Raw genomic sequence first — 21,771 nt, 5'->3', positions numbered from 1 at the left:
AGCTGCGAGCCTCGAGCGTAGGCATCCACATCGAAAGTGGGTGGTTGGTACCCACCCGGCGTCGCCGACCCCTGCGTGCCCGGCGTCGATGACCCAGAACCACCAAGTGTGTTGTACATGGTCTCCCAATCGCCGAACGCGTTGAGATCCCACCCTCCGGCGCCGCCACCACCGTAATTGCCGTCGCCGGACATTTTTTGAAGAGATAGAATATGAAAATTGGAGAGAAATTGATGTTGATGTAGGAAGAATAGATGTGTAGTTGTGTATAAAATGAATGAATTAGGTGTATTTATAGAATAAGAAAATAAAAATAAAAATTAAAAAAATTAAGAAAAAGTTAAAAAAAACGGTAATGTTACCGTTTAAAATTTTTTTTTTTAAAAAATTCGATGTTTATAAAAAAAAAATAATTATTGCGTCATTGCTGACGTGTCCCACTCGCGGGCCGGCGAGTGGGAAGCACGCACGCACGGGGATCGGCCACGTCGCCCAGGCGCGTGGCGGCTTGTTCCGTGCCGCGTTACGTGCCGTCGGCACCCGGCACGGAATGGGAACGAGACGGGAGCGGAATGCAGCGCCGCAACGCGTTCCGCCGCGAAACCGTTCCGGCGGAACGGCACGCGGAACGCCGGCGGCACGCGTTGCGGGTGCTCTAAGACGAGAGTATATCGGTAGAATAAAGTAAATGAAACGAAGGGAGTAGTAGTCACCATTTCTGAGTTGCACAGCAATGGATGCTGCTTTCACCTCCTTCTCTCCTTATTCTCTCTCTCGAAATTCCTTTCCATCGACTTTTCTCAGCACCAATAATTTCCCGTCGCTTACTTCTCTCAGTTTCGCGAAATTCGTCTTCACCAAACAATCCTATCTGTCTCTGAGAGGGCCATTCAATTCGCATTCGATTAAAGTTCAAGCCTCGGAAATTCCACCAACCGACCCTCAAAATGAAGAAGATTTCATCCTAGAAGACGTGCCGCACTTGACAACTTTCCTCCCCGATTTAGCTGTAACTTTTCCTACCTCAATTCTTCTGAAATTAACATCGAATGTCTGGTATTGTTTAACAACGTGTTTCCATTTTGTTTTTCTTTGTTTTTGCAATTTTGGCATGATTCAGATGTATACAAATCCACTGAAGAAAACCCAAGCTTATGCAATAGTAAAGTAAGCCCAAGCTTTTGTTTTTACTACTGATTTTGGAGGTTAGGGTATTCAACTTCTTCTTACTTGTAGTATTGTCATAGGCAAACATTTGTTACCCCCGAAGATGTGGTGGCACATAAGGTAAACTAAACTCAGTTTCTATAAGAATTGCATGTATGCGTTGTAGTAGATCAAAATGTTCCGTCTTGCCTTCAGGTTGTTGTTCAGAAGGAAAGTCCAAGGGGAGTACATTTTCGGCGTGCAGGGCCCCGCGAAAAAGTATTGTTTGTTGTTTCGTATAATGTTTATATTTCATTGTGTTCAGGGGAATGTGGTCTTTATAGTTTCCTTTTCTTGCTGGTTTATTAGGTGTACTTTAAGTCTGAGGAAGTTCGTGCATGTATCGTGACTTGTGGAGGTTTATGTCCTGGAATTAATACGGTGATACGAGAGATAGTTTGTGGTTTGAATAGTATGTATGGCGTAGAGGAAATTCTTGGGATTCAGGTTAGATTTCTACTCTGCTCTATCTATTTTCTCCTGAAGTTGCGAATTTACGAGCAATTACTGATTGGTTGCTTATTTCTTGTGTCAAAAATCTCTTGTTTTATTGTGTCATCCTTAATGTTGCATTGCTATTGTTGCATCATGCTCTTTGTAATTCTTGGTTATGTTCATGGTTCTTTGATATTTGGCTTATTGAGGCGTCATACCATGTTGCAAGTTGGTTGGTAATAAAAGATTTTATTACCAGAGTAATTTCCTCCCCTTCTAACACCTAGTGTTGTTGTTTGTGCACCTATGGATATGATAAGTCAATGATAATGATGAGATTTTTCAGGGAGGATATAGAGGGTTCTATTCGAAAAATACTGTCCAGTTGACTCCAAAATCTGTGAATGACATTCATAAGCGTGGTGGAACTTTCTTGCAAACGTCGAGAGGAGGTCATGATACCAATAAGATAGTGGACAATATTCAGGATAGGGGAATAAACCAGGTATATAATATTTCATCCTTTTCTGGTACTGTCTTTGTTACTATTATTGAAAGATTTTCACAATATTTTTGGGTTGACAGGTTTACATAATTGGTGGAGATGGTACACAAAAAGGCGCTGCTGCAATTTATAAGGTGGGTTTTGAAATTTTATGTTGTGCTAATTTTGTTGTCAATTAAATATTTCTACGGTGATGATTGCCATATCTTTAAGGAAGTGGAAAGGCGGGGGATTAAAGTGGCAGTTGCTGGAATTCCAAAGACAATTGATAATGATATTGTTGTAAGTTATGCTAATTTGATCTTCCAAGTAAAGTGGTGGCAATATGTTCCTTATTTAACTGATGCTTATGGATTTAACTGTGCATAAGTTTGTAACTTTCGACAAGTATTTCCATCTATTGACCTAAGTCAAATATATTTTGAAATGACTTGCTATCCATCAATCACGAGTCTACAAAGGAAGGGCAGGAATCATGGTTAATTTTGTTGAGTAAGATGGTCTGTTGATTCATGTATTTCACTATTTTGGCCAATGAATCTGATGTAACTGATACTGGCCCGTTACCGAGTCACTATTTTGAATTAATTACTAGCTATGTTTTAAATCTGTCATGTTTGTACTATAAAAAATTTCCAATCCCTGAATGGAGGGGAATGATTGAATAGTTTCTATGTTTTGGATATTCTGAATGTGTAAATAATACTAGTATTCATGCAGATCAAGGATTATGGTAGGGAATTGGTTATTTGAATAATTAATTTTAGTTGGTTATTCAATTTCCTTTAAACGGACGTCTTCTCGTTAATTTTCTGTATTTGCCTTGCAATAATTCTATAGGTGATAGACAAGTCCTTTGGTTTTGATACTGCTGTAGAGGAGGCTCAACGGGCAATAAATGCTGCACATGTGGAAGTTGAGAGCGTAGAAAATGGAGTTGGAATTGTGAAACTTATGGGCCGATACAGTGGTAAAATAGAATTAGCAGTCATATGTGAACTTTGGTTTTAGTTTCTATGCACCCTTCAGAAAGGTTCTATCTCTTTTTTGCAGGATTCATTGCCATGCATGCAACATTAGCAAGCCGTGATGTGGTGAGAGACACCAGCTAGCTCTGTATGCCTTAATTATGCCCACATTAATTTCTCTGTGTGTGTGTGTTATTTTTTCCCTTCTTTAGTCATTCTGAGCCTTTGTATTTGGATTCCATGCGGTGATTTTATTATCATTCAAGTCTGTCCTTGTTTGCATGAATATACTATGACATCTGAAACATATTAATAGGTGTTCCAGATTTTCTGATATCCTTCTTCATGATTCGGTATTTTTTTAAGTATCAGGCTGGGGATTAATATTAGTGCTGTTTCAAATAATATGAAAAAGTATGATTGTGTTTGAAAAAACCTGCTTACAGTTTCTGATTGTGTCAGGATTGTTGCTTGATACCAGAGTCCCCATTCTATTTGGAAGGACAGGGTGGGCTGTTTGAATTTGTTGAGCAGAGGTTGAAAGAAAATGGGCACATGGTGATTGTGTTGGCTGAAGGTGCAGGACAGGAATATGTAGCTCAGAGCTTTCATGCATCTGCTGAAAAAGATGCGTCGGGGAACAGGCTACTTTTGGATGTTGGCCTCTGGCTAACACAAAAGATTAAGGTATCTTGGAGTATTCTGCATATGCATCTCTCTCTCTCTCTCTCATATTATGAATTCACGTGGGGGATTCTGGTAATTATGTAGTTCAGTTATTTGGTCTTAATGTTTACTAAACTCCATTTGCGCCTATATGAATCTGCATGTTTTTCAACTTCTTATTCCATGGTTTCGTTTCGTATTGAATACGCCATTCTTTGGCCCATTTTCTAAAACATGATGTTTTTCTTTTGTTTAGCCGATTCTGTTAATAAGTTGTATGTGGCACCATCACTTCCTACTGATAGTAATTGTCCTTCTATAGGATCCCTTGCCATCTTTTTTTCAACTCCATGAAGATATTTGTATCTAAAAAGTTCTATTGTAGGATTTGGTGTCTAATTTTTCCTTGTACTAAAATCGTTCATAGTGCCTATTGAACTCAGATTATTTTCTTCCTCAGGATCATTTCACGAATGTTCGGAAGATGGCAATCAATATGAAATATATAGGTAATATCGAACTTCTTGTTAACTTATAGTACAGCTGCTACTATTTGAGATACTTATCCCAAAATTTAGGTCGTTTATATTTCTTCAGTGGATGAAATGACAGAAGTGAAATATAAAGATCTCTCTGAACTTAGGATGTTTATATTTCACTTCTGTCATTTCATTCACTGAAGATATGCTCAGATAAGTAGTGAAATTTACTTATAATTTCAGGATTTAAGAGTAAGTATCCTGTATCTTGATAGAGACATGCTCACAAAATACGACAACAATTTTTCTCTGTCAATGTATTTTCTAAATAAGCTAGACGCACGTGGACAAAAAGTCAAAGAGAAAGCTATGAGAATACAGTATTTGTATGTTTTAATAATTTGTTTTCCACTCTTTAGATTTAAGCTATCCGTAGTCCCTTTATTCAACTGTGATGTTTTATGAAGTTAGAATCTACCTTTTCTTTCCAATCTTTATTCATTTATCAAACGTGTATGCACTACTTCTACAGATCCAACATACATGATTCGAGCAATTCCTAGTAATGCATCAGACAACATCTACTGTACACTTCTTGCTCACAGTGCCATCCATGGAGCTATGGCAGGGTACACTGGATTCACCGTTGGGCCTGTAAACAGCAGACATGCCTATATTCCAATAAGCGTAAGCTAATTTCTAATACGTAATCAATCAACTTAGTTATGAAATCAAAGCATTATTAATATGCTTCAAAAGTAAAGCAGGTAAGATTGGACCTTGCAGAGTGCTTAGTAAACCAATGCTTGCACTTCCAAATGTGATGGAATCTTAGCTACTAAACATTTAGATGCTTTGGCTTTCATTTTTTTCTTTTTTAATAACCGTTTGCTGAGAACAAATTTGTGCTTCTGATTTCAGCGAGTTACAGAGACGACAAACATTGTGAAATTGACAGACAGAATGTGGGCCCGACTTCTTGCATCCACGAATCAACCTAGTTTCCTCGGTTGCGAGGTTGTGCAGGAAAGGTTTGCCAATACGATTGATGATGACTTTCATAATTTAAAGATCACTTCAATATAAAATTATAAATACAGTTGAGGGATTCACAGTTACTGATTCTCCATAAGTCTCCAAATGAATACTCTTGCCTGTAGCTGTTAATGAGGGTCCTTAGGCAGGTGATTGCATTGATAGGAAAATGTGATATGTACTTATGAGAGTAGAGATGAGTTTTAGTAAATGGTTTAGTCTGCCATGGAGAATTCATTTTGATTTATTGGCATATCTTGCTATAGTTGATCTTCCCAGTGCTAGTCCTAATCCATCTGTATTATGTAATAATCCACTCTTTTTTTGAATGATATCCTCTTAAAACTGCCACTGGACTATTTCTCTGTTTGTGATGTTCAATTAATACAACCCTGCTTCCACTTTGTTTCGAGTGGTACTTAATCAAATATTTTTAGAGCCGCAAGTCACAACTGCAAATTCGGGAACAGGGGTACCCGACCCTGAAATCGCCTAAAATGCATACCCAACCCCCAACCCGAAAGGTGTATTGGGTACTCGAAGCGGGTATCAGAACCCGAAAATCTGGTACCCGAATACCCAACTTTGTTCATTTGCATGAATGTGTCCATGGGCATCCATTGTTTTCTTTAGGTTGAGTACTACTTGGACATGTATACAGATGCAACCATCTTCATGTAACCGCTATTTAGTACTCCCTCTAGTGGCGGACGCGGGATTTTAATACTGGGGTCTAAACAACTATTGATTGTTGCATATTTTTTGTATTGACTACGACAAAAATAATTATGAATTGAACATTATATAGCTAACTAGTTAAGATAGAGATAGATAATGAGAGATAAATAATTTGTAAATGACCAATATAAATTAAATATACATATAGCGATAATTTTGATATCGAAGTAATTAAAAATTTTATATTTTAAAATTAAAATATAACTTTAAAGTTAAATTTAGTGGAACATAATATATGGGTGTGATCAATTGCTAACTCAACCTTTAATTGCTAACTACAACTAATTTAAAACCATAAGATTTGTAGAGATCATGTGGTCTATAAATTGTCATGTGTAATTTCATTTTATTATTATTTAAATTTAAAAAGATAAAAAAAACTACTAAAATTAGGGTTTTAAATCAAAATGTAAATATAGTATATTAAAGATATCAATACGATTCATTGATTATGTCAATACAATTTAGCATTGACATTGTATATCTATTGTATTGACATATTATCATATGTATGTTGACATTTAACTGCTACGATAAAAATATGAAAATTCAAAAAAAAAATTTAAAATTTTGACATCGGAACATATGCAAGTGAGATTTTATTACAATCCTTATAAAATTATCTCTAATTTAACATGTATTGTGTGAAAAAATAATTTAAATTGAGATAGTTTCGAGATACTTTTTAAAAGTTAGTTATAACTAACTTTGTGTTAATTGATATTAATATCCCTTATTGATATTTTTTCTACATTTTATTGATACTTATGGAGCAATGATCTTATACCTTGATTTAATAATCCAATGCATATCATTTAGTTGTAGTTAGCAATTTAGGAGTGAATTAGCAATATAACACACCCCACATAAGGGTCCTGTTAGGTTGAAATTTTTGGGCCTAATTGAGAACTAAGATGCATTTTCAGTCATTCATTCATAATTTTCGCGCGATGTCAACTACGGAAACATTATGTCAACTAAGGGGCATAATTGTCATTTTCGCGCAATGTCAACTATAGAGACATTATGTCAACTACGATGTCAACAACAAACGTTATTTATGTCAACTATTATGTCAACAACAACATTTTACAAATAATTAATGTCAACAACAAATATTTTCATGTCAACGACCTATATTATTTATGTCAACAACAACGTTTTACATATAATATATGTAGATATATGTAGTTGATATTATATGTATGTTGTTGACATGGATTATATATGTAATTGACATGCATTGTACACATAGTTGACATTATATGTGTATAGTTGACATGAATTATATATGTAGTTGACATTATATGTGTGTAGTTGACATGAATTTTATATGTAGTTGATATAGATTATATTTGTAGTTGACATTATATGTGCGTAGTTAACATTAAAAAAGGGAGATAGCTAAATCTTGAATCTAACTCTTAGCAACTAATTCCCAACTGGGGAATATCACTAAACACCTAGAGTGCATTATAATTAAGCTTGATAATCCAAACCCTAAAACTTCCAATTCCTTAAACAAATCAATAATTAAGCTTGCAAAAAATTCAAATCCTATAACAAAAGTATATTTTGGAAAATCAATCTCTCAAATAATTACAAAGAGTGAAGATGGATGATAAATGAGAGCAATAAGGAATTTAATTGGAAACATGAAGTGCACACCAAATTAGAAGCGAAGCACAAACAAAAACTGGAAAGTAAAATATAGTTATTGAGATTGGTGAAGTTGAGTAGAGAATCAGCGCTTGTCGGAGGAGTTTGTGTTGGCGGCGGAGCGGTGCTGGTGCAGACGGTGGAGAAATTGGAGGAGAGATCGGAATACATGGAGACGACCTTGGAAATATTGCCGCTGATTTCCTGAATGAGAGAGACGTTCTGGACGAGGTTGTCGTGGAGTTTGGATTGGTGGTTGTCGTTGACCTGCTGGATGAGGAGGCGGTTGCGGTCGAGAACCGACTGCACCTGCCGGAAATTCTGGGAGAAGGCCGCCCAAACGGCAGGATCGCCGTCGATCTGATCAGTGGCGGTGGATTTGGGGGATAGGTTGCGGTTGGTGTCGGGGCACAGCGGTGGAGAGAGAAATTGACCGAGGAAATGGGGAAAGTGAGAAAAGTTAGGGCGGCTATGAGTAATCAGTAATCAACGGTGTCGGGGTGGCGCCGACAAGTGGTTGACGGCTCCGGCGGATTTGACAGGCGACAAATGGAAGGAGAGAAGTTGCTGCTCTTTGTTTTCAATTGGGATTTGTTCATTTGTTTTCAACTGGAATTATCCTTCTTCCCTTTCATAATTAATTAATCTAAAAGTATTTTTTATGTGGTAAATTTTGGACCACTCAATTAATAAAAAAGAGTAATTGATAATGCATCTCAATTAGACTAAAAATCTCAATTGATCACAACCCTACATTTATATTCACATAATTATAGGATTAAGAATTATATTCTTATTCATAGATTACAAAGAACATTACTTTGTGATCCCATAGTAATAATATTTACACAAATTGTAAATAAATAAAATCTACATAAAATTACTAATGTGATAAAAAAACATAAATAATTTAATTACTAATTAATGAATTAACTAAAAAGATTTAATTACTAGACAAATAAAGTAATTTAGCTTTGAGAAAATCTACTAGATACAAAAATAAATGTAAATGAATTAATAGATGAGGAATTAAGAATCAAATTAAGTGTGAAAAAATCCAAAGAAAATACAAATCAGGCGTGCGAAAAATATCAAATAATCATAAAAGAGAAGTGAGAAATTAACAGAAGGAATGATGTGGGAATCGAACCCAGATCTCGTGAATTGCAAGCTGCATCGGCTAATCATATAGCAAATAGGTCGAGGATTTGATGCTCTTGGAATGATCAAACTAGATTCTCGATATAGAAAGTCCGCTGTTAATCCTTATATTTTATCATCTAGGAATCCATATCAAAATTTCTATTTTTATTTCGTGATGAAGCACAGATCCAAATAAAACATAAAGTAACAAAGTGACTGACAATAGGGACGGTTTTAACGATGGCTAAGTAATTTATCTGATATTTTGTGACGTGGATGATCCAATGCCAAACAAATAAGGATTGTAAAATCAAAGAAAAATGCAACGACCCAATTGTGAATACAACTCTCACTCCAAGTCAAAATATGTTCCTTAAAAAATTCGAAAAGTATCCATAACATTAAAATAAGTTGGTTCGCATGTATGGGCGAGGAAGTAAGGTCGAAACAAAAGCCTTTGTCACTGTACTCTTACTAAATTCCATTATAGTTGCGTCATTTTTTATTTTAAAAAGTTTTTTAATAGTTAAGTCATTTTCATATATAGGAAACCGACAAACCAACTAGCGTCGTGACTTACTTTACATTCTAAGTCCACTATTTAAAATTATTTTGCCGTTTTGAATTATCCACCAACTATTTACTTTTTTATCCTATATTCCACTAACTTTTACACTCACAATCCATGATAAAACTAATACCATAAAAAATGAGTTCCAAATTCCACTCACTTTCTTCCTTTATTTTTCTTCATAAAGTCAAACAATTTCTTATGCTCGTGCCGAATCAAAATGATTCTTCCATCATGTGCGCATTTTACCAGCCTAAATAATAAAATGTGAGTAAGAATTAGTTAATGTAATATAAGGTCCACTACTGAAAATGCTAAAAGGTGAAATGTGACACACTTTCTAGGACGGAGAGAATATATATAGGTAGGACTCATATTCCCCTAACTTTTTTAACCCAGTTTCTATTTTATTTCTTAAAACATGTGCCAGCGAATCAAATTGTGACAAATTACTAGGGAGGAAGGGAGTGGAAAGTGTTTTGTTCGCATTCGTTCCTTCCTCTCCTCAACCGAACCCACTTCGAAACCTCCTTACTCAACCCATCCCTCATAATATATATACACATTTTCTCACTACTTATTTTCCACTCATAACAAAATCAAACATAGATAGACACAAACAACAAACCCCACTCTCATATCTCAAACAAACTCATGGCTTCTCCCGACCAAACTTCAGCTCTTGATATCAAACGCCAACACCTCCTCGATGACTATTCTTTTGCAGAAAACCACTACCAAATCTCAAGAACATCCAGCTCAACGAGGGAGAAGGTGAAGCCGGCGCTCAACATAGTCATTCCAAAATCGGTCGTGGATTCGGGCGAGCGCAGACACTACAGAGGCATGAGGCAGCGGCCGTGGGGGAAGTTTGCGGTGGAGATACGCGACCCCACTCGGAAGGGGACTAGGGTTTGGCTGGGGACGTTCAACACCGCGATGGAGGCCGCCAAGGCCTACGATACGGCGGCCTTCAAGCTCAGGGGGAGCAAGGCCATTCTCAACTTCCCGCTTGAGATCGGGCAGAAGAGGCCGAGGGACAGGGAGGGTGATGAGGAGAGACAGGAGAAAGAGGTCAAGATTGTGAAAACGAAGACGGCTGCAGTGCCACTAACGCCGTCAAGTTGGACGGCCGTTTGGGATGGGGGAGTGATACGATCCTATCTCCCAATTATTTAGTTATATTTTGATTTACCGTATCTTTTCCATATTTGTTTAGATATTTGTTTCTTGTTCAATAAGTTAGGGTAGTAGTATTAGAGTATTATAAATATGAGAGATTGTTATCATTTTATTCATCCAATTAATAAAATCATTATCGTTTTTCCACTTGTGGAGTATCAAGAATCCAAAATTATCTATCGCTGCCGACAAGATTCATTCTTGCGCCCAGCTCTATCTCCGAAGATCACCGCCGACCCAAGACTTGGGCGCCGGATTAATCAACGGATTTAAACTCTCAACGCTGCCGACGGAGACTCCTCCGCACCAGCCCGATCGTTTGTCCGCCGACCCTTAAACGAGGGCGCCGGAATTGTGGTGTTACAGTTGTGAATTCGGACGGAATTCTCCGTTAGGAGCAGGAGGCTCTTAACAACTGGTGCTTTCATCCAGTACTCATGAAGCGTTACAACAACAACAACGGAAAGTCAGTTTGGGGGCAGAATCGCCAAGATTCTTACCCAGTTAACAGGTTTGGGGGTCCCCCACCAATCGGAGGCCGCCGCGGCGGTGGCGGGTACCATCGTTCGTCAGGGGACGACGATGACCTAGAGGGTCGCCCAACGGACGAACACCATCAGGACGATCACGTCAGCACCAAACTTGATCGTGTATTGGAGAAACTTGATAAGTTGGACGTATGGAGGGAGGAAGCCGATCGTAGGTTCGACAACCTTGACCCTTCGCTAACGCGCGACTTGGAGATGCCAACCGGGTTCGACGACGGGGATGACCCACCATGGGACGACAATAGGAGAAGGAGACCGATGGAGAGAGGGTTTCAGCCGAGAAACCCTACTTTTTGCTTCCGCGAGGAGAGGGGCCGAACGGGCCCCGGCTGGGATATTCAAGGGGACACACATCAGAATTTCAACCGCCCCGCTTCGTGTTGGGACCCACCGCATCGTTACCAATCCCACGTTGCGGGCTATGAGAAACCGCAGCGGGTTAAGATGCACCCACCCCGATTCAACGGATCTGACGCAACTAATTGGGTGTCTAGGGTACAGTACTACTTCGACCACGTTATGATGCCCGACGCTCAGCGTAGTGCTTGTTTGATCCGCCGGCGGCGGAGTGGGTGTTCAATTATTGCGCAAACAACTATTTCGTCGCGTGGCAGGATTTCTTGGAAGAGGTACGACATCGTTTTGACGGGCAGAGTTTTAAGAATTATTATGGCCTTCTCGCCAAGCTTACTCAGACAGGAACAGTGCGGGAATATCATGATACTTTCGACAGGTACCTCAACAGGGTGCAAGGGGTCCCGGAATCGGAGTTATTCACACTCTTTGTCACAGGCCTTAAACCAGACATGCAGGAGCGTCTGCAGTTACATCGCCCCTCGTCGCTTGCAGCCGCGATGGCCTTAACGTTGGAGTTAGCAGACATTCAGGTAGATCGTGGCCAGCCATCGACAACGCCTACGAGTTCGCGTCGGCCTTGGCAGAATCGGGGGCCTCGAGGGCAGCTAGGGGTCTCCTCTTCGCAGCCCCCTTCTCAGCTTCCATCGGGATCTGTCCCCACATCGGACTACTCGTCACATGAACCACCAACACATGTGGATCCCATTGTTCGTGGGTTTTTAAAATTCCGACCTTTGCCGCAGCCTCCACTGCCGCATCGCTTTCGGAGTGAGGTAGATGAGGGCAGATGTTATGGAGAGGTCGTTACTCACATGCATTAGCCAACACGAGACGACGACGAGGAGCTTTGTGATTCAGAGGACTCCATATTAGATGCAGAGCTTTGTGATTCAGAGGACTCCATATTAGAGGATGAGCGTTGTGATTCAGAGAACTCCATATTAGAGACAGTAGCAAAGAAACTCATGGATCGTGGCTTGCCTAATGAGAATCGGGGATCTAGGGAAGGTAGAGATGGCAGACTCGAAGACCAACAAGTTTCATCTTTTGATGAAATCTACCCACCGTGCAGCTCCGATATGAGTAAAGAGAAGGAGGAAGATGCATTGTTAGACGATGTAGAGGAGGACGATTCCACTGATGAAGTGAAGAAGGTCATCGCCTCACTCAATGTTGTTCAAGTGTCATCCAAAAATGTTCTTGGAAATTGTTGGGGCAAGAAAGGAGATGGTGCTTACACTGATTTGCCCGTAGTTGCTTGTGTCTATGTGGATTTGAATGTCAGTAATGTTACAAGTATGAATTCTCGATTATCGTCGCTCGACGCCGATGCAAGGTTGATTCCTCCGAGAAATGGCACGCCGTGTTTGAGCTTTAATGGAGGTGTGGCAAAACTTTTCATCTTAGCGTTGAATTGTCACGACATCAATGTGGCGGGGGTGTCCACCATATCTTATACCCAACACGGTTCTCTATTGGTGATTTTAGGTGGAAATGATGAAGGGAGACGCAGAACTATTCGGTGGGCATTTGATCCAGGAGGAGATACCGCGCCAAAGCTTCTACTTTCAACTCTCTTCGTGGTTTTATGGTTCCTACCTTGAGGACAAGGTGGATTTCAACCGTGGGGGAGTTGATACGATCCTATCTCCAATTATTTAGTTATATTTTGATTTACCGTATCTTTTTCATATTTGTTTAGATATTTGTTTCTTGTTCAATAAGTTAGGGTAGTAGTATTAGAGTATTATAAATATGAGAGATTGTTATCATTTTATTCATCCAATTAATAAAATCATTATCGTTTACCCACTTGTGGAGTATCAAGAATCCAAAATTATCTATCGCTGCCGACAAGATTCATTCTTGCGCCCAGCTCTATCTCCGAAGATCACCGCCGACCCAAGACTTGGGTGCCAGATTAATCAACGGATTTAAACTCTCAACGCTGCCGACGGAGACTCCTCCGCACCAGCCCGATCGTTTGTCTGCCGACCCTTAAACGAGGGCGAATTGTGGTGTTACAGTTGTGAATTCGGACGGAATTCTCACGTTAGGAGCAGGAGGCTCTTAACAGGGAGAAGGGAAAGGGATATTTGAGGTGCCGCCGTTGTCGCCTTATCCACAAATGTCTACTGTTATTATTTTTAAAGATGGTAATCGAGAGAGGTGAAGAAAGATTGGTTAGTCATTTGGTAGATATAAGTGTATAGAGAAATATTTCAATATTTGTTTTCTTATCTTCAAATGTTCATTCACCCTAGTATTTATAGGGTGAATGAGAACATTCTAGTACACTAATAAATGTAATTGGTACTCTACATGACTTAGGAACTCTACATATCCGAACCCGAAAAATCGGGTAATTGGATACTCAAATCCCGAAAAATCGGATTTCGGATCGGGATCGGGAATTGACTACATGACTACATGAGGAAAAAATCGGGATCGGGATCGGGTATATCTGAATTATCCGATTTTTTTAAATTAATAAATAATGTATTTATTCTAATTTTTATCAAATTAAGTAATTAAATTAATTAAATATTTAACATGACTACATGAGCGTCTGTTCCTCTAACTGATCATAGTTTAAATAATTAAATATTAGGGTTACTGACCGTAACCTCCCTCCCCTCTCCTGCTCTCACTCCTGCGCCTCCCTCCGCTGCCGCCACCGCCGTCTCCCCTCCCAGCGCCAGCCGCAACGAGCGCACGCAGACACGCCTCCCTCCCTTCTCATGCTCTCTAGCCTGCGCTGCAGCCCTTACTGCCCAGCCGCCGCCATCCGCCCTGTACCTCCGTCAGCTCGTCCAGCAGTGAAGGTAAAAATTGAAATTGAAATCGGGACTGGATACCCTACTATTAATTGTGAACATGACAATTAAATTTCTATAGCTAAAACACATTATTTTGACACCATGTAACAATTTAATTCTAGTATATAAATTTAAATTGTTGTTCTCTAACATTTTGTCCATTAATAAAATAAAACATGTATAAATTTCAAATCTTAATTTTGATGCTCTAGGAACTCAAGCAATTGAATTGATTTATTAATCTTATAAATATAAATTCTAGATTCAATTATGTTTTGTAATTATAAAATTAAGGTTGAGTATTAAATCTATTACGTACCTATAAGTTTAGAATTAAAAAAATATAAATTTATAATGTATTATTTAAATAAAGTTTAAATAAATTATACAAAATTAATTTTTTTTAAATAAATTTGTGATTGAAGTTAGAAAGAATAATTCAAAATTTAGCATCATTGGTGTATTTAATACACTTCATACAATTTGAGTATAATTTGCTTAAATCAAGTAATCCGTATAAATAAATGTAAAAAACACCATTCCTAAGCAAGTAATTCTTAAATATAAATAAATGTTTTTATATGCATAAGGGTAGTATGGTATATGTACAAAACATTTATTTAAATAAAAACATAAAACAATCTAAAATGACTATTTTAACCTCATTATGGCGTTGCATTATGTCTCTAAATCATTTCTCTTTTAGGAAATACATTTCTTGTGAGATTAGTGTATTGAAACATATTGCGTGAGTATTACTTGCAATTAATTGCTGTGACTATCCTTTTTTTTATCCTATTTGAACAATCTTGATCATATAATCATATCTTTTGCTAAAATCAAATTTGTTGTTCATAAAATTTTAATTCTTCTATAATTGAAAAGTTCGAATTTTAGGATATCGGGAAACTTGATTATTCGCTAGAGACGTAGTAATCATTTTAAAGAGATAACTGATTTTTCAAGAATACCGTAATTCATAATTGTGATGTTACATTGTTTTCTATGATACCATAAAACATTGGGAAGATCAAATCACATTTCTGAATAATGCGAACATTATTAAATAGCATTGATATTCCAAAATAATAATTTGATAGTTAGGAAGTAAATTAAATAATAAAAACAAAGTATTATCAAAACATAATCCAAAACATCGTAACAAGTTTAACAAAACAGTAAATAATGCGAAATAAAGCTCCACCAAAAATGGTCACTCCCGTGATATTGCTAAGGTCAAATCATAAAAAACATAACCTACTCACATCGTCTTCTTTTATCAACACCAGCACAACTTATGACATATCATTATCAACAGCCGTTCTATTTTTTTACCACGAAATCAAATTCATAAGTAATAACTATTTATTAAAAGAATAACCAAATTAAAAGCAACACAAATCACATATTACAGAATTCTATTCCAAATGAGTCAGGCTTGACCACATGTTTGCAAACATTAGGACACTGCTACCTGTGGACTGAACTATTTGGAAGTAAAAACAATATAACAAACGGAAGCTATTAAAAGTAACCCAGTCCTTCATAATTTGTACAGCCACTTTAGCAAATCAAATATATTTGAAAGAATAGAGAACTAATATTAAGGTGTAACACTTATATAAGGCGTACACCACTTATATAAGGCTGCACAAACGTGACTGCCAACCCCCACCAAGTATTAACAGCAGTCCCACTAAGACGAGCAGCATCCACTCTTCTGGGCAACAGGTTGTCCACGAATCTGCACAGTTGGTGGCCTAGCACTGTTTGATGCAGGCTGACTTGCCATCCTGCGTTTATCAATGAAATGATATGCTTCAACAACAGATTTGGTGTGGAGACATGCTCACGCTCAAGGCAACTATGATCGACTTGAACAAGGAATAATATACTCATACATAATATGCTGAAATCACAAAAGTGTACTGATAACAAATGAACTTTCAAGAACAAGACAAAATAAAGCAAACCTATTCTTGATGTCAGCAGACATAGCCATGAAAGCCTGTTCGACGTTTGTTGCATTTTTGGCACTAGTCTCCATAAAGGGGATGCCAATTTCATCGGCAAATGCCTTCATCAAAAAAACAATTTATTTCAGCGAAGACTTATCAGTCTAAAGCAAAAGTACACAAGCAAACATAGAAAATGCTTACCTTTGCTGTTTCATAAGGCACAGCCCTGTTTTCAGCAAGATCGCACTTGTTTCCAACAAGGAGCTTGTTCACATTCTCACTTGCATATCTGTCAATCTCATTCAACCATTGTTTCACGTTGTCGAAGCTTTCTTGGTCAGTTACATCATATACTATCTGCGAAAATTCCAAGTCCGGAATATATCAGAAACTAGAAACACAGTTTTACATTTGCAGTAAATCAAGAAGAAAGAGACTAACTATAATTCCATGTGCACCACGGTAATAGCTACTAGTTATAGTTCTGAAACGTTCCTGCCCAGCAGTATCCCACTGCAAAAAAATGAAAATACGCTTACTTTTAAAAAACACTGGTATTGGGAGGAAGTATCACAAGGATCAAATGCAATAACATAATCGTACCCCAAATCAGAATACAACCATCTGCAAATAACCTCAGGATATCAAGTTTCTCATTACAGAACAGAAATCAACAGCATTTGCACACATTGAAAGCTATGTCACTCATACTTGACACATTCAAAGATTATCTGTAAATATTCCTCCACTGCAGTACTAGATGATTTCACTAGAAAACCGAACAGCAACAGTAACAAAAGGAAACCAACAAAATCACTCCATCGGACTAAGAGCATCATTACTAAAAGAGGAACATTGGTTTTCCCAATTAATTGCTTCCCGTTGTCTTATTGATATCATAGGGGAGCCATACATACAAAGAGGTGAATAAAAGAAATAGGTTTGTGTTCCTTGAAAAGCTACATCTAATCAGATTGAACTAACATGAGATACAAAATTATTGAGTTTAGAGTAAAACACCAAAATAACCCCTCAAACATATTGAGTTCCAAAATTATTTACAATGATGAATAACTATCTACATTCTACAGGTAAACACCCAAATTCTACTGTTTATAATAATATAGAATCGAAAGGGAACCATACACACTATGAAATGAATACAAGAAGCATGTCTCTGTACTTCAAAAATTACATCTGATAAGAAGATCCACATCAGACCTAGCAAGTAAAAGACCAAAAGAAGCCCCCAAACATATTAAGTATCAAACAATTTTACAATGATGAAATCAACAAGTAAACAAAATAACACTGCCGTTCATATTAATATAGAATGAAGAAGAAAAGCTTACAATCTGAAGCTTGATAGTCTTCCCATCTTGCTCCACTGTACGAATTTTCTGCAGTAAGTGAATATGTGATTAGAATTGTAAATAAACCATGTAAAATACACAGAGCAAAAGGATAACCCCTTACAAAATCAACACCGATTGTGCTGATGTAGCTATCAAGGTAAGAATCGTCCTGTCCATAAAATCAGATACGGGTGAATCAGTAATGCTGTTTGAGATAAATCATTGATTTACTCGAGAGAGGAATTCTTTTGGAAAAAGAGTGAAGGCATGCAAAACCAAAAAAATATAACAGACAATGACCAAACACTCGCTTATTACCATAATAAGCTACAAGCCTACAAAGATAGATAAAGAGAGAGTATAATTTATTTTCTACAAATAGTTGTAATCAAAGTGATTGCTAAAAAGACATGTTACCAATCAAAAGAGTGATCATCACGAACATAAGATATATAATAACAGTTCCACTACACAAGCAGAAATGGATAGAATATTTAGCAGAAAAACATGTTCTTAATAATCAGGAAAGTAATGTTTCTCTTCAACGCTTCCTTTTCAACACAGGGTAATTTGTATGGGGAAACACGTCATGATTTTCAATATGGTCGCGCGGAACTACTTTAGAAAGTTTAGTGACATGACCACAAGAACACTGCATTAAGCAACACTTACAGCAAATCTGAGTAGAAGGCATGACTTGCCAACACCTGAGTCTCCAATCAAAAGAAGCTTGAACAAGTAGTCGCTGAAAGACACAATTAAGAGAAAAAAAATTTCAATGATTTAGTATTCAGTGGCAAAAGTAAGTGATGCTACCAAATTTAAGCAATCTGCAAAATTTATCTTATATACGTCCTGCCCCAACAGGGGAAAACGACAGTTGTTATCCATCCCTCAATTGTAATATTAGAATCATGACTACTTTAAGCACAAAAAACCAAGGAATAGAGAATTTGTGAGAATCGCCATTGATTTATAAACATGAAAAAATAATATTCCCCTGGCATCCTATTATTAGGTTGAAGTCCAATCTACATTCAAGAGGCTTCAGGTCCTAACTCCTAAAGCAGACACAACTCTCTAAACCTCTCAATTTTGTAACCACATACAAAATTGAGAAAACAATCCCTATAATCAAATAACCAAAATTCAAAACCACACAATCGGGTAATTTACAGACTGATTTATAACTACCGAAATTCAGAAAGATCCCAACCAAAAACATCAAATTACCATCCAACAGCAGTCCAGGTGCAAACTCAGCAAAAACTATGCACAGACACAACAAGAGGATCTCCGATCCCAACAGAAATATCACAAAGAAAATAATCAGCTAGAGAAGGAAGATCGACCATAGATGCATCAAAATCCAATCTTACAAACACAAAATTTCACGGATCTACAATCACGACTAAAAAATAAAAAAATCAAACTGAATTCCCAGGGAAACGCTTGTGGATCTATCAAACCCAATCCGAAACGAATCGGAATACAAGACCACCGACGATTTTCGCAATCGTGACGCAATAATCGGTAAATAGAGAGATGTGATAATTACTATTCGGGATTCATGATTGGTGTCGGGAGGTTGACGGAGAGTAGCCGGAAATAATCCTTCTCGATGATCGCTGGCGAGAAGGATTGAACAGCGCCGAAGGAGTTGACCGGATTTGTTTTTTTTTTTTGCTGTAGTGTAAAGGCAGAGCGAAAAGGTTGTGGAAGAAATGAATTAGGATTAGGAGTCTGAATCGGATGAGAATTTATTTATACAAACACCGACACCGCTATATTGTTTAAGTAATCTCACACGGAATAGTAAAGATTAGGATTGGGAGTCTAAATCGGTTCTTACTCGGTTGATTCCGGTTAGAAATCGGATCAGATTTGTAGTTTTTTAATTTTAATTTTTTTAAATAATTCAATATCAAGAAATAGAGCAATTTATACTGAAAAAAATTAAAAGGACACACAAAAATACAAATCAACACGATAACAATATTCATCATCCAATATTCCAATACCTAAACAATAATTCAATAAATACCTAAAAAATATAATACCTAAAAATCAAAATCAACACAACAAAATACTACTAACAAACATACACCTAAACACATGCAGCACCATACTCACACAGCATCTTAAACAAACACACGCTCAACACCTAAACACGCACACACAACACCTTAAACACACACACAACACGTTACACGCACACACACAGACTCAACACAGACACACACATGACATATACACACACAATCCCTATAAAATAATTGGATACTAATTAAAATCTAAAATTGAAAATTTAAAACTGATTTATTATTCGGTTCCGGGTAAGAACATGTCGGTTCCGGGTAGAACCGGAACCAGAACTTTTGAGAACCAGAGAACCGATTCTGATTCCGGGTACCCGAGAACCAGAGAACCGATTAAGCAGGCCTAATAAAGATAAATTGTTTATACGTCTCCACCCACAATTTAAAGGTTTGAGTACTATTTTGGTTGAGCATACTATGTTAATCCAGAATATTTCACATTTTCAAAATCGACTTCTAAGTATATGAAAACGGTCTATTTTTTATGGTTTCGTCAATTTTTAATGGTCAACAATTGGGAAAATTTTGATCCGATTAACCTTAATATGAGATTATTAGTCGCTTAGTTATTTTCTACTCCATTCGTCCCGTAATATGAGTTACATTTGGTGTGGACACGGGTTTTAAGAACTGTAAATAATAGTGAGTAGGAAAAGTTAGTGGAATATGGTGTTCACTTTCTTATATTGGTTTTAATTTTTTATAATAAAATGTGAGTGAAGTGAGTTAGTGGAACTTGGGGTCTACTCTTATTGTGGGACGGACCTAAATAGCAAAATATGACTCTTATTATTGGATGAATGGAGTAATTATTTTGCTAAATAACTCAACTTTTAATATTTGATTTTGAATACAAAATCTTCCTACAAACATCAAAATCGATCTCTCTCTTCTAATATTAAAATCGACTCTTCATTTTATTTCAGAAAAAACTAAATCTCGATCTCTCTCAAGAAACCCTAATTCCAACTAAGAATCAACTTATAACACCCCGACTTTTTCTATCTTTTTAGTTGAGATCGAAATGATGTTGATGTTCAAGCCGGATTTTTCTTTTTGTTTAATCTTTGTTTGTTTTCGAAGATTAAAGAGCATTGAATATTTACGGTCAATAGAAAAGAGAGAGTTAATCATATTCTTGACCCTATCATTTTTTACTAATCAAAAGAATCGCCCAATTTTTCTTGAGAAGTCCAATTCAGTAAATTATTACTTTTTGGTTATTAGCCAAACGAGACTTTCGATATCCCACATGCATAATGAGCTCACTATTAATCCCAGCCGTCATTCTGAATTTATTCCCAAACTCACACGGTTTACATGCTCGTTTGCTATTCCACAACCCCCTTCAATTCACTCTTCACAATCTTTAGCCATTCCAATCAAAACAGAAGGAAGGGTTAAGGAGATTGGCGCTGATCGGGATGATGCGAGGCTGGACGGCGACGACTCAACCCGATCAGCAAGCAGCGACAATGGCGGCGCTGGATGTGAGTGCACGTTGGCTGGTCTCTACATGATAGCTGCCGTGCAATGAGCAGCCCATGGTGACTCGTCGCTTATCAGGCGTGTGGTCTCGGAACCACAGCGGTGCGGTGGAGGGAATGCGGTAGCGACCAACGACGCATAGTAGACTAGAGGCACGTGGTTTCTGTGACGGAGCGCTGGTGATTGATCGACGAAGAGAAGAGAGGGAGATATGGGGATCGCGATTTCGGAAACAGTTGGGATGCGAACAGGGGTGGACGCAGAAAAAAATTGCAGTAGGGGCTGACTGTAGTATATATATATATATATAAATAGGGGTGCATTATAATGATAACCCCAATTTCCGTAATAACCCTATAACCAAATCTGGACCACACATTTTTAAAATCACGCGGTTGATATTCAAACTTAGATTTACTTCATAAAAAAAAGCGCGGGGGTAAATATGTCATTTCGCTCATGATAAAATTTACGTATCCAAATTTCGCTCATTTAATTTCTGAATTTCGCTCATTTTATCATTTTATCAGTCAGTCAAAAGTATCATTTTATCAACTCAG

At 37.5% G+C, this 21,771-nt stretch overlaps 3 protein-coding genes across 4 annotated transcripts; 2 read left to right on the top strand and 1 right to left on the bottom strand.

Annotated features, from left to right (window-relative positions):
• The first annotated feature begins 677 nt into the window (after positions 1-677).
• On the top strand, positions 678-5,653 carry LOC121782404 (ATP-dependent 6-phosphofructokinase 4, chloroplastic-like). Of its 2 annotated transcripts, XM_042180226.1 has the most exons (14): positions 679-1,009; positions 1,121-1,167; positions 1,248-1,287; positions 1,363-1,425; positions 1,516-1,653; positions 1,988-2,146; positions 2,227-2,280; positions 2,360-2,428; positions 2,987-3,116; positions 3,200-3,240; positions 3,577-3,801; positions 4,241-4,289; positions 4,792-4,946; positions 5,181-5,653. In XM_042180226.1, the coding sequence occupies exons 1-14, from the start codon at positions 734-736 to the stop codon at positions 5,343-5,345; spliced, it is 1,611 nt and encodes a 536-aa protein (XP_042036160.1). In that variant the 5' UTR covers positions 679-733; the 3' UTR covers positions 5,346-5,653. The 2 variants fall into 2 exon arrangements, with proteins under 2 accessions (XP_042036161.1, XP_042036160.1); XM_042180227.1 differs by lacking the exon at positions 2,360-2,428 and having other exon boundaries at positions 678-1,009.
• A 4,406-nt stretch (positions 5,654-10,059) lies between these two features.
• On the top strand, positions 10,060-13,665 carry LOC121782669 (ethylene-responsive transcription factor 5-like). Its single transcript, XM_042180622.1, has 2 exons — positions 10,060-10,554; positions 13,570-13,665. Exons 1-2 carry the CDS (start codon positions 10,060-10,062, stop codon positions 13,663-13,665), a joined length of 591 nt encoding a protein of 196 aa, XP_042036556.1.
• A 2,031-nt stretch (positions 13,666-15,696) lies between these two features.
• On the bottom strand, positions 15,697-19,432 carry LOC121782516 (ras-related protein RABD2a-like). Its single transcript, XM_042180383.1, has 8 exons — positions 19,183-19,432; positions 18,297-18,369; positions 17,746-17,793; positions 17,622-17,669; positions 16,711-16,782; positions 16,471-16,626; positions 16,285-16,388; positions 15,697-16,104 (listed from the first exon to the last, which is right to left on the bottom strand). Exons 1-8 carry the CDS (start codon positions 19,194-19,196, stop codon positions 16,008-16,010), a joined length of 612 nt encoding a protein of 203 aa, XP_042036317.1. The 5' UTR covers positions 19,197-19,432; the 3' UTR covers positions 15,697-16,007.
• Positions 19,433-21,771: the final 2,339 nt, after the last annotated feature.

Source organism: Salvia splendens, chromosome 20, assembly GCF_004379255.2.
Source record: "Salvia splendens isolate huo1 chromosome 20, SspV2, whole genome shotgun sequence".
NCBI classification, from domain to species: Eukaryota; Viridiplantae; Streptophyta; class Magnoliopsida; order Lamiales; family Lamiaceae; genus Salvia; species Salvia splendens.
This window is presented reverse-complemented; position numbering and strand designations above follow the sequence as displayed.

Coding starts and splice junctions, on each gene's coding strand:
- LOC121782404 (XM_042180226.1), top strand. CDS start 734: ATGGATGCTGCTTTCACCTCCTTCTCTCCTTATTCTCTCTCTCGAAAT. Junction 2,281..2,359: donor GCGCTGCTGCAATTTATAAG/GTGGGTTTTGAA, acceptor CATATCTTTAAG/GAAGTGGAAAGGCGGGGGAT. Junction 2,429..2,986: donor CAATTGATAATGATATTGTT/GTAAGTTATGCT, acceptor ATAATTCTATAG/GTGATAGACAAGTCCTTTGG.
- LOC121782669 (XM_042180622.1), top strand. CDS start 10,060: ATGGCTTCTCCCGACCAAACTTCAGCTCTTGATATCAAACGCCAACAC. Junction 10,555..13,569: donor CGGCCGTTTGGGATGGGGGA/GTGATACGATCC, acceptor GGCTCTTAACAG/GGAGAAGGGAAAGGGATATT.
- LOC121782516 (XM_042180383.1), bottom strand. Junction 17,670..17,745: donor GCACAATCGGTGTTGATTTT/GTAAGGGGTTAT, acceptor CACTTACTGCAG/AAAATTCGTACAGTGGAGCA. Junction 16,105..16,284: donor TCTGCTGACATCAAGAATAG/GTTTGCTTTATT, acceptor TGATAAACGCAG/GATGGCAAGTCAGCCTGCAT.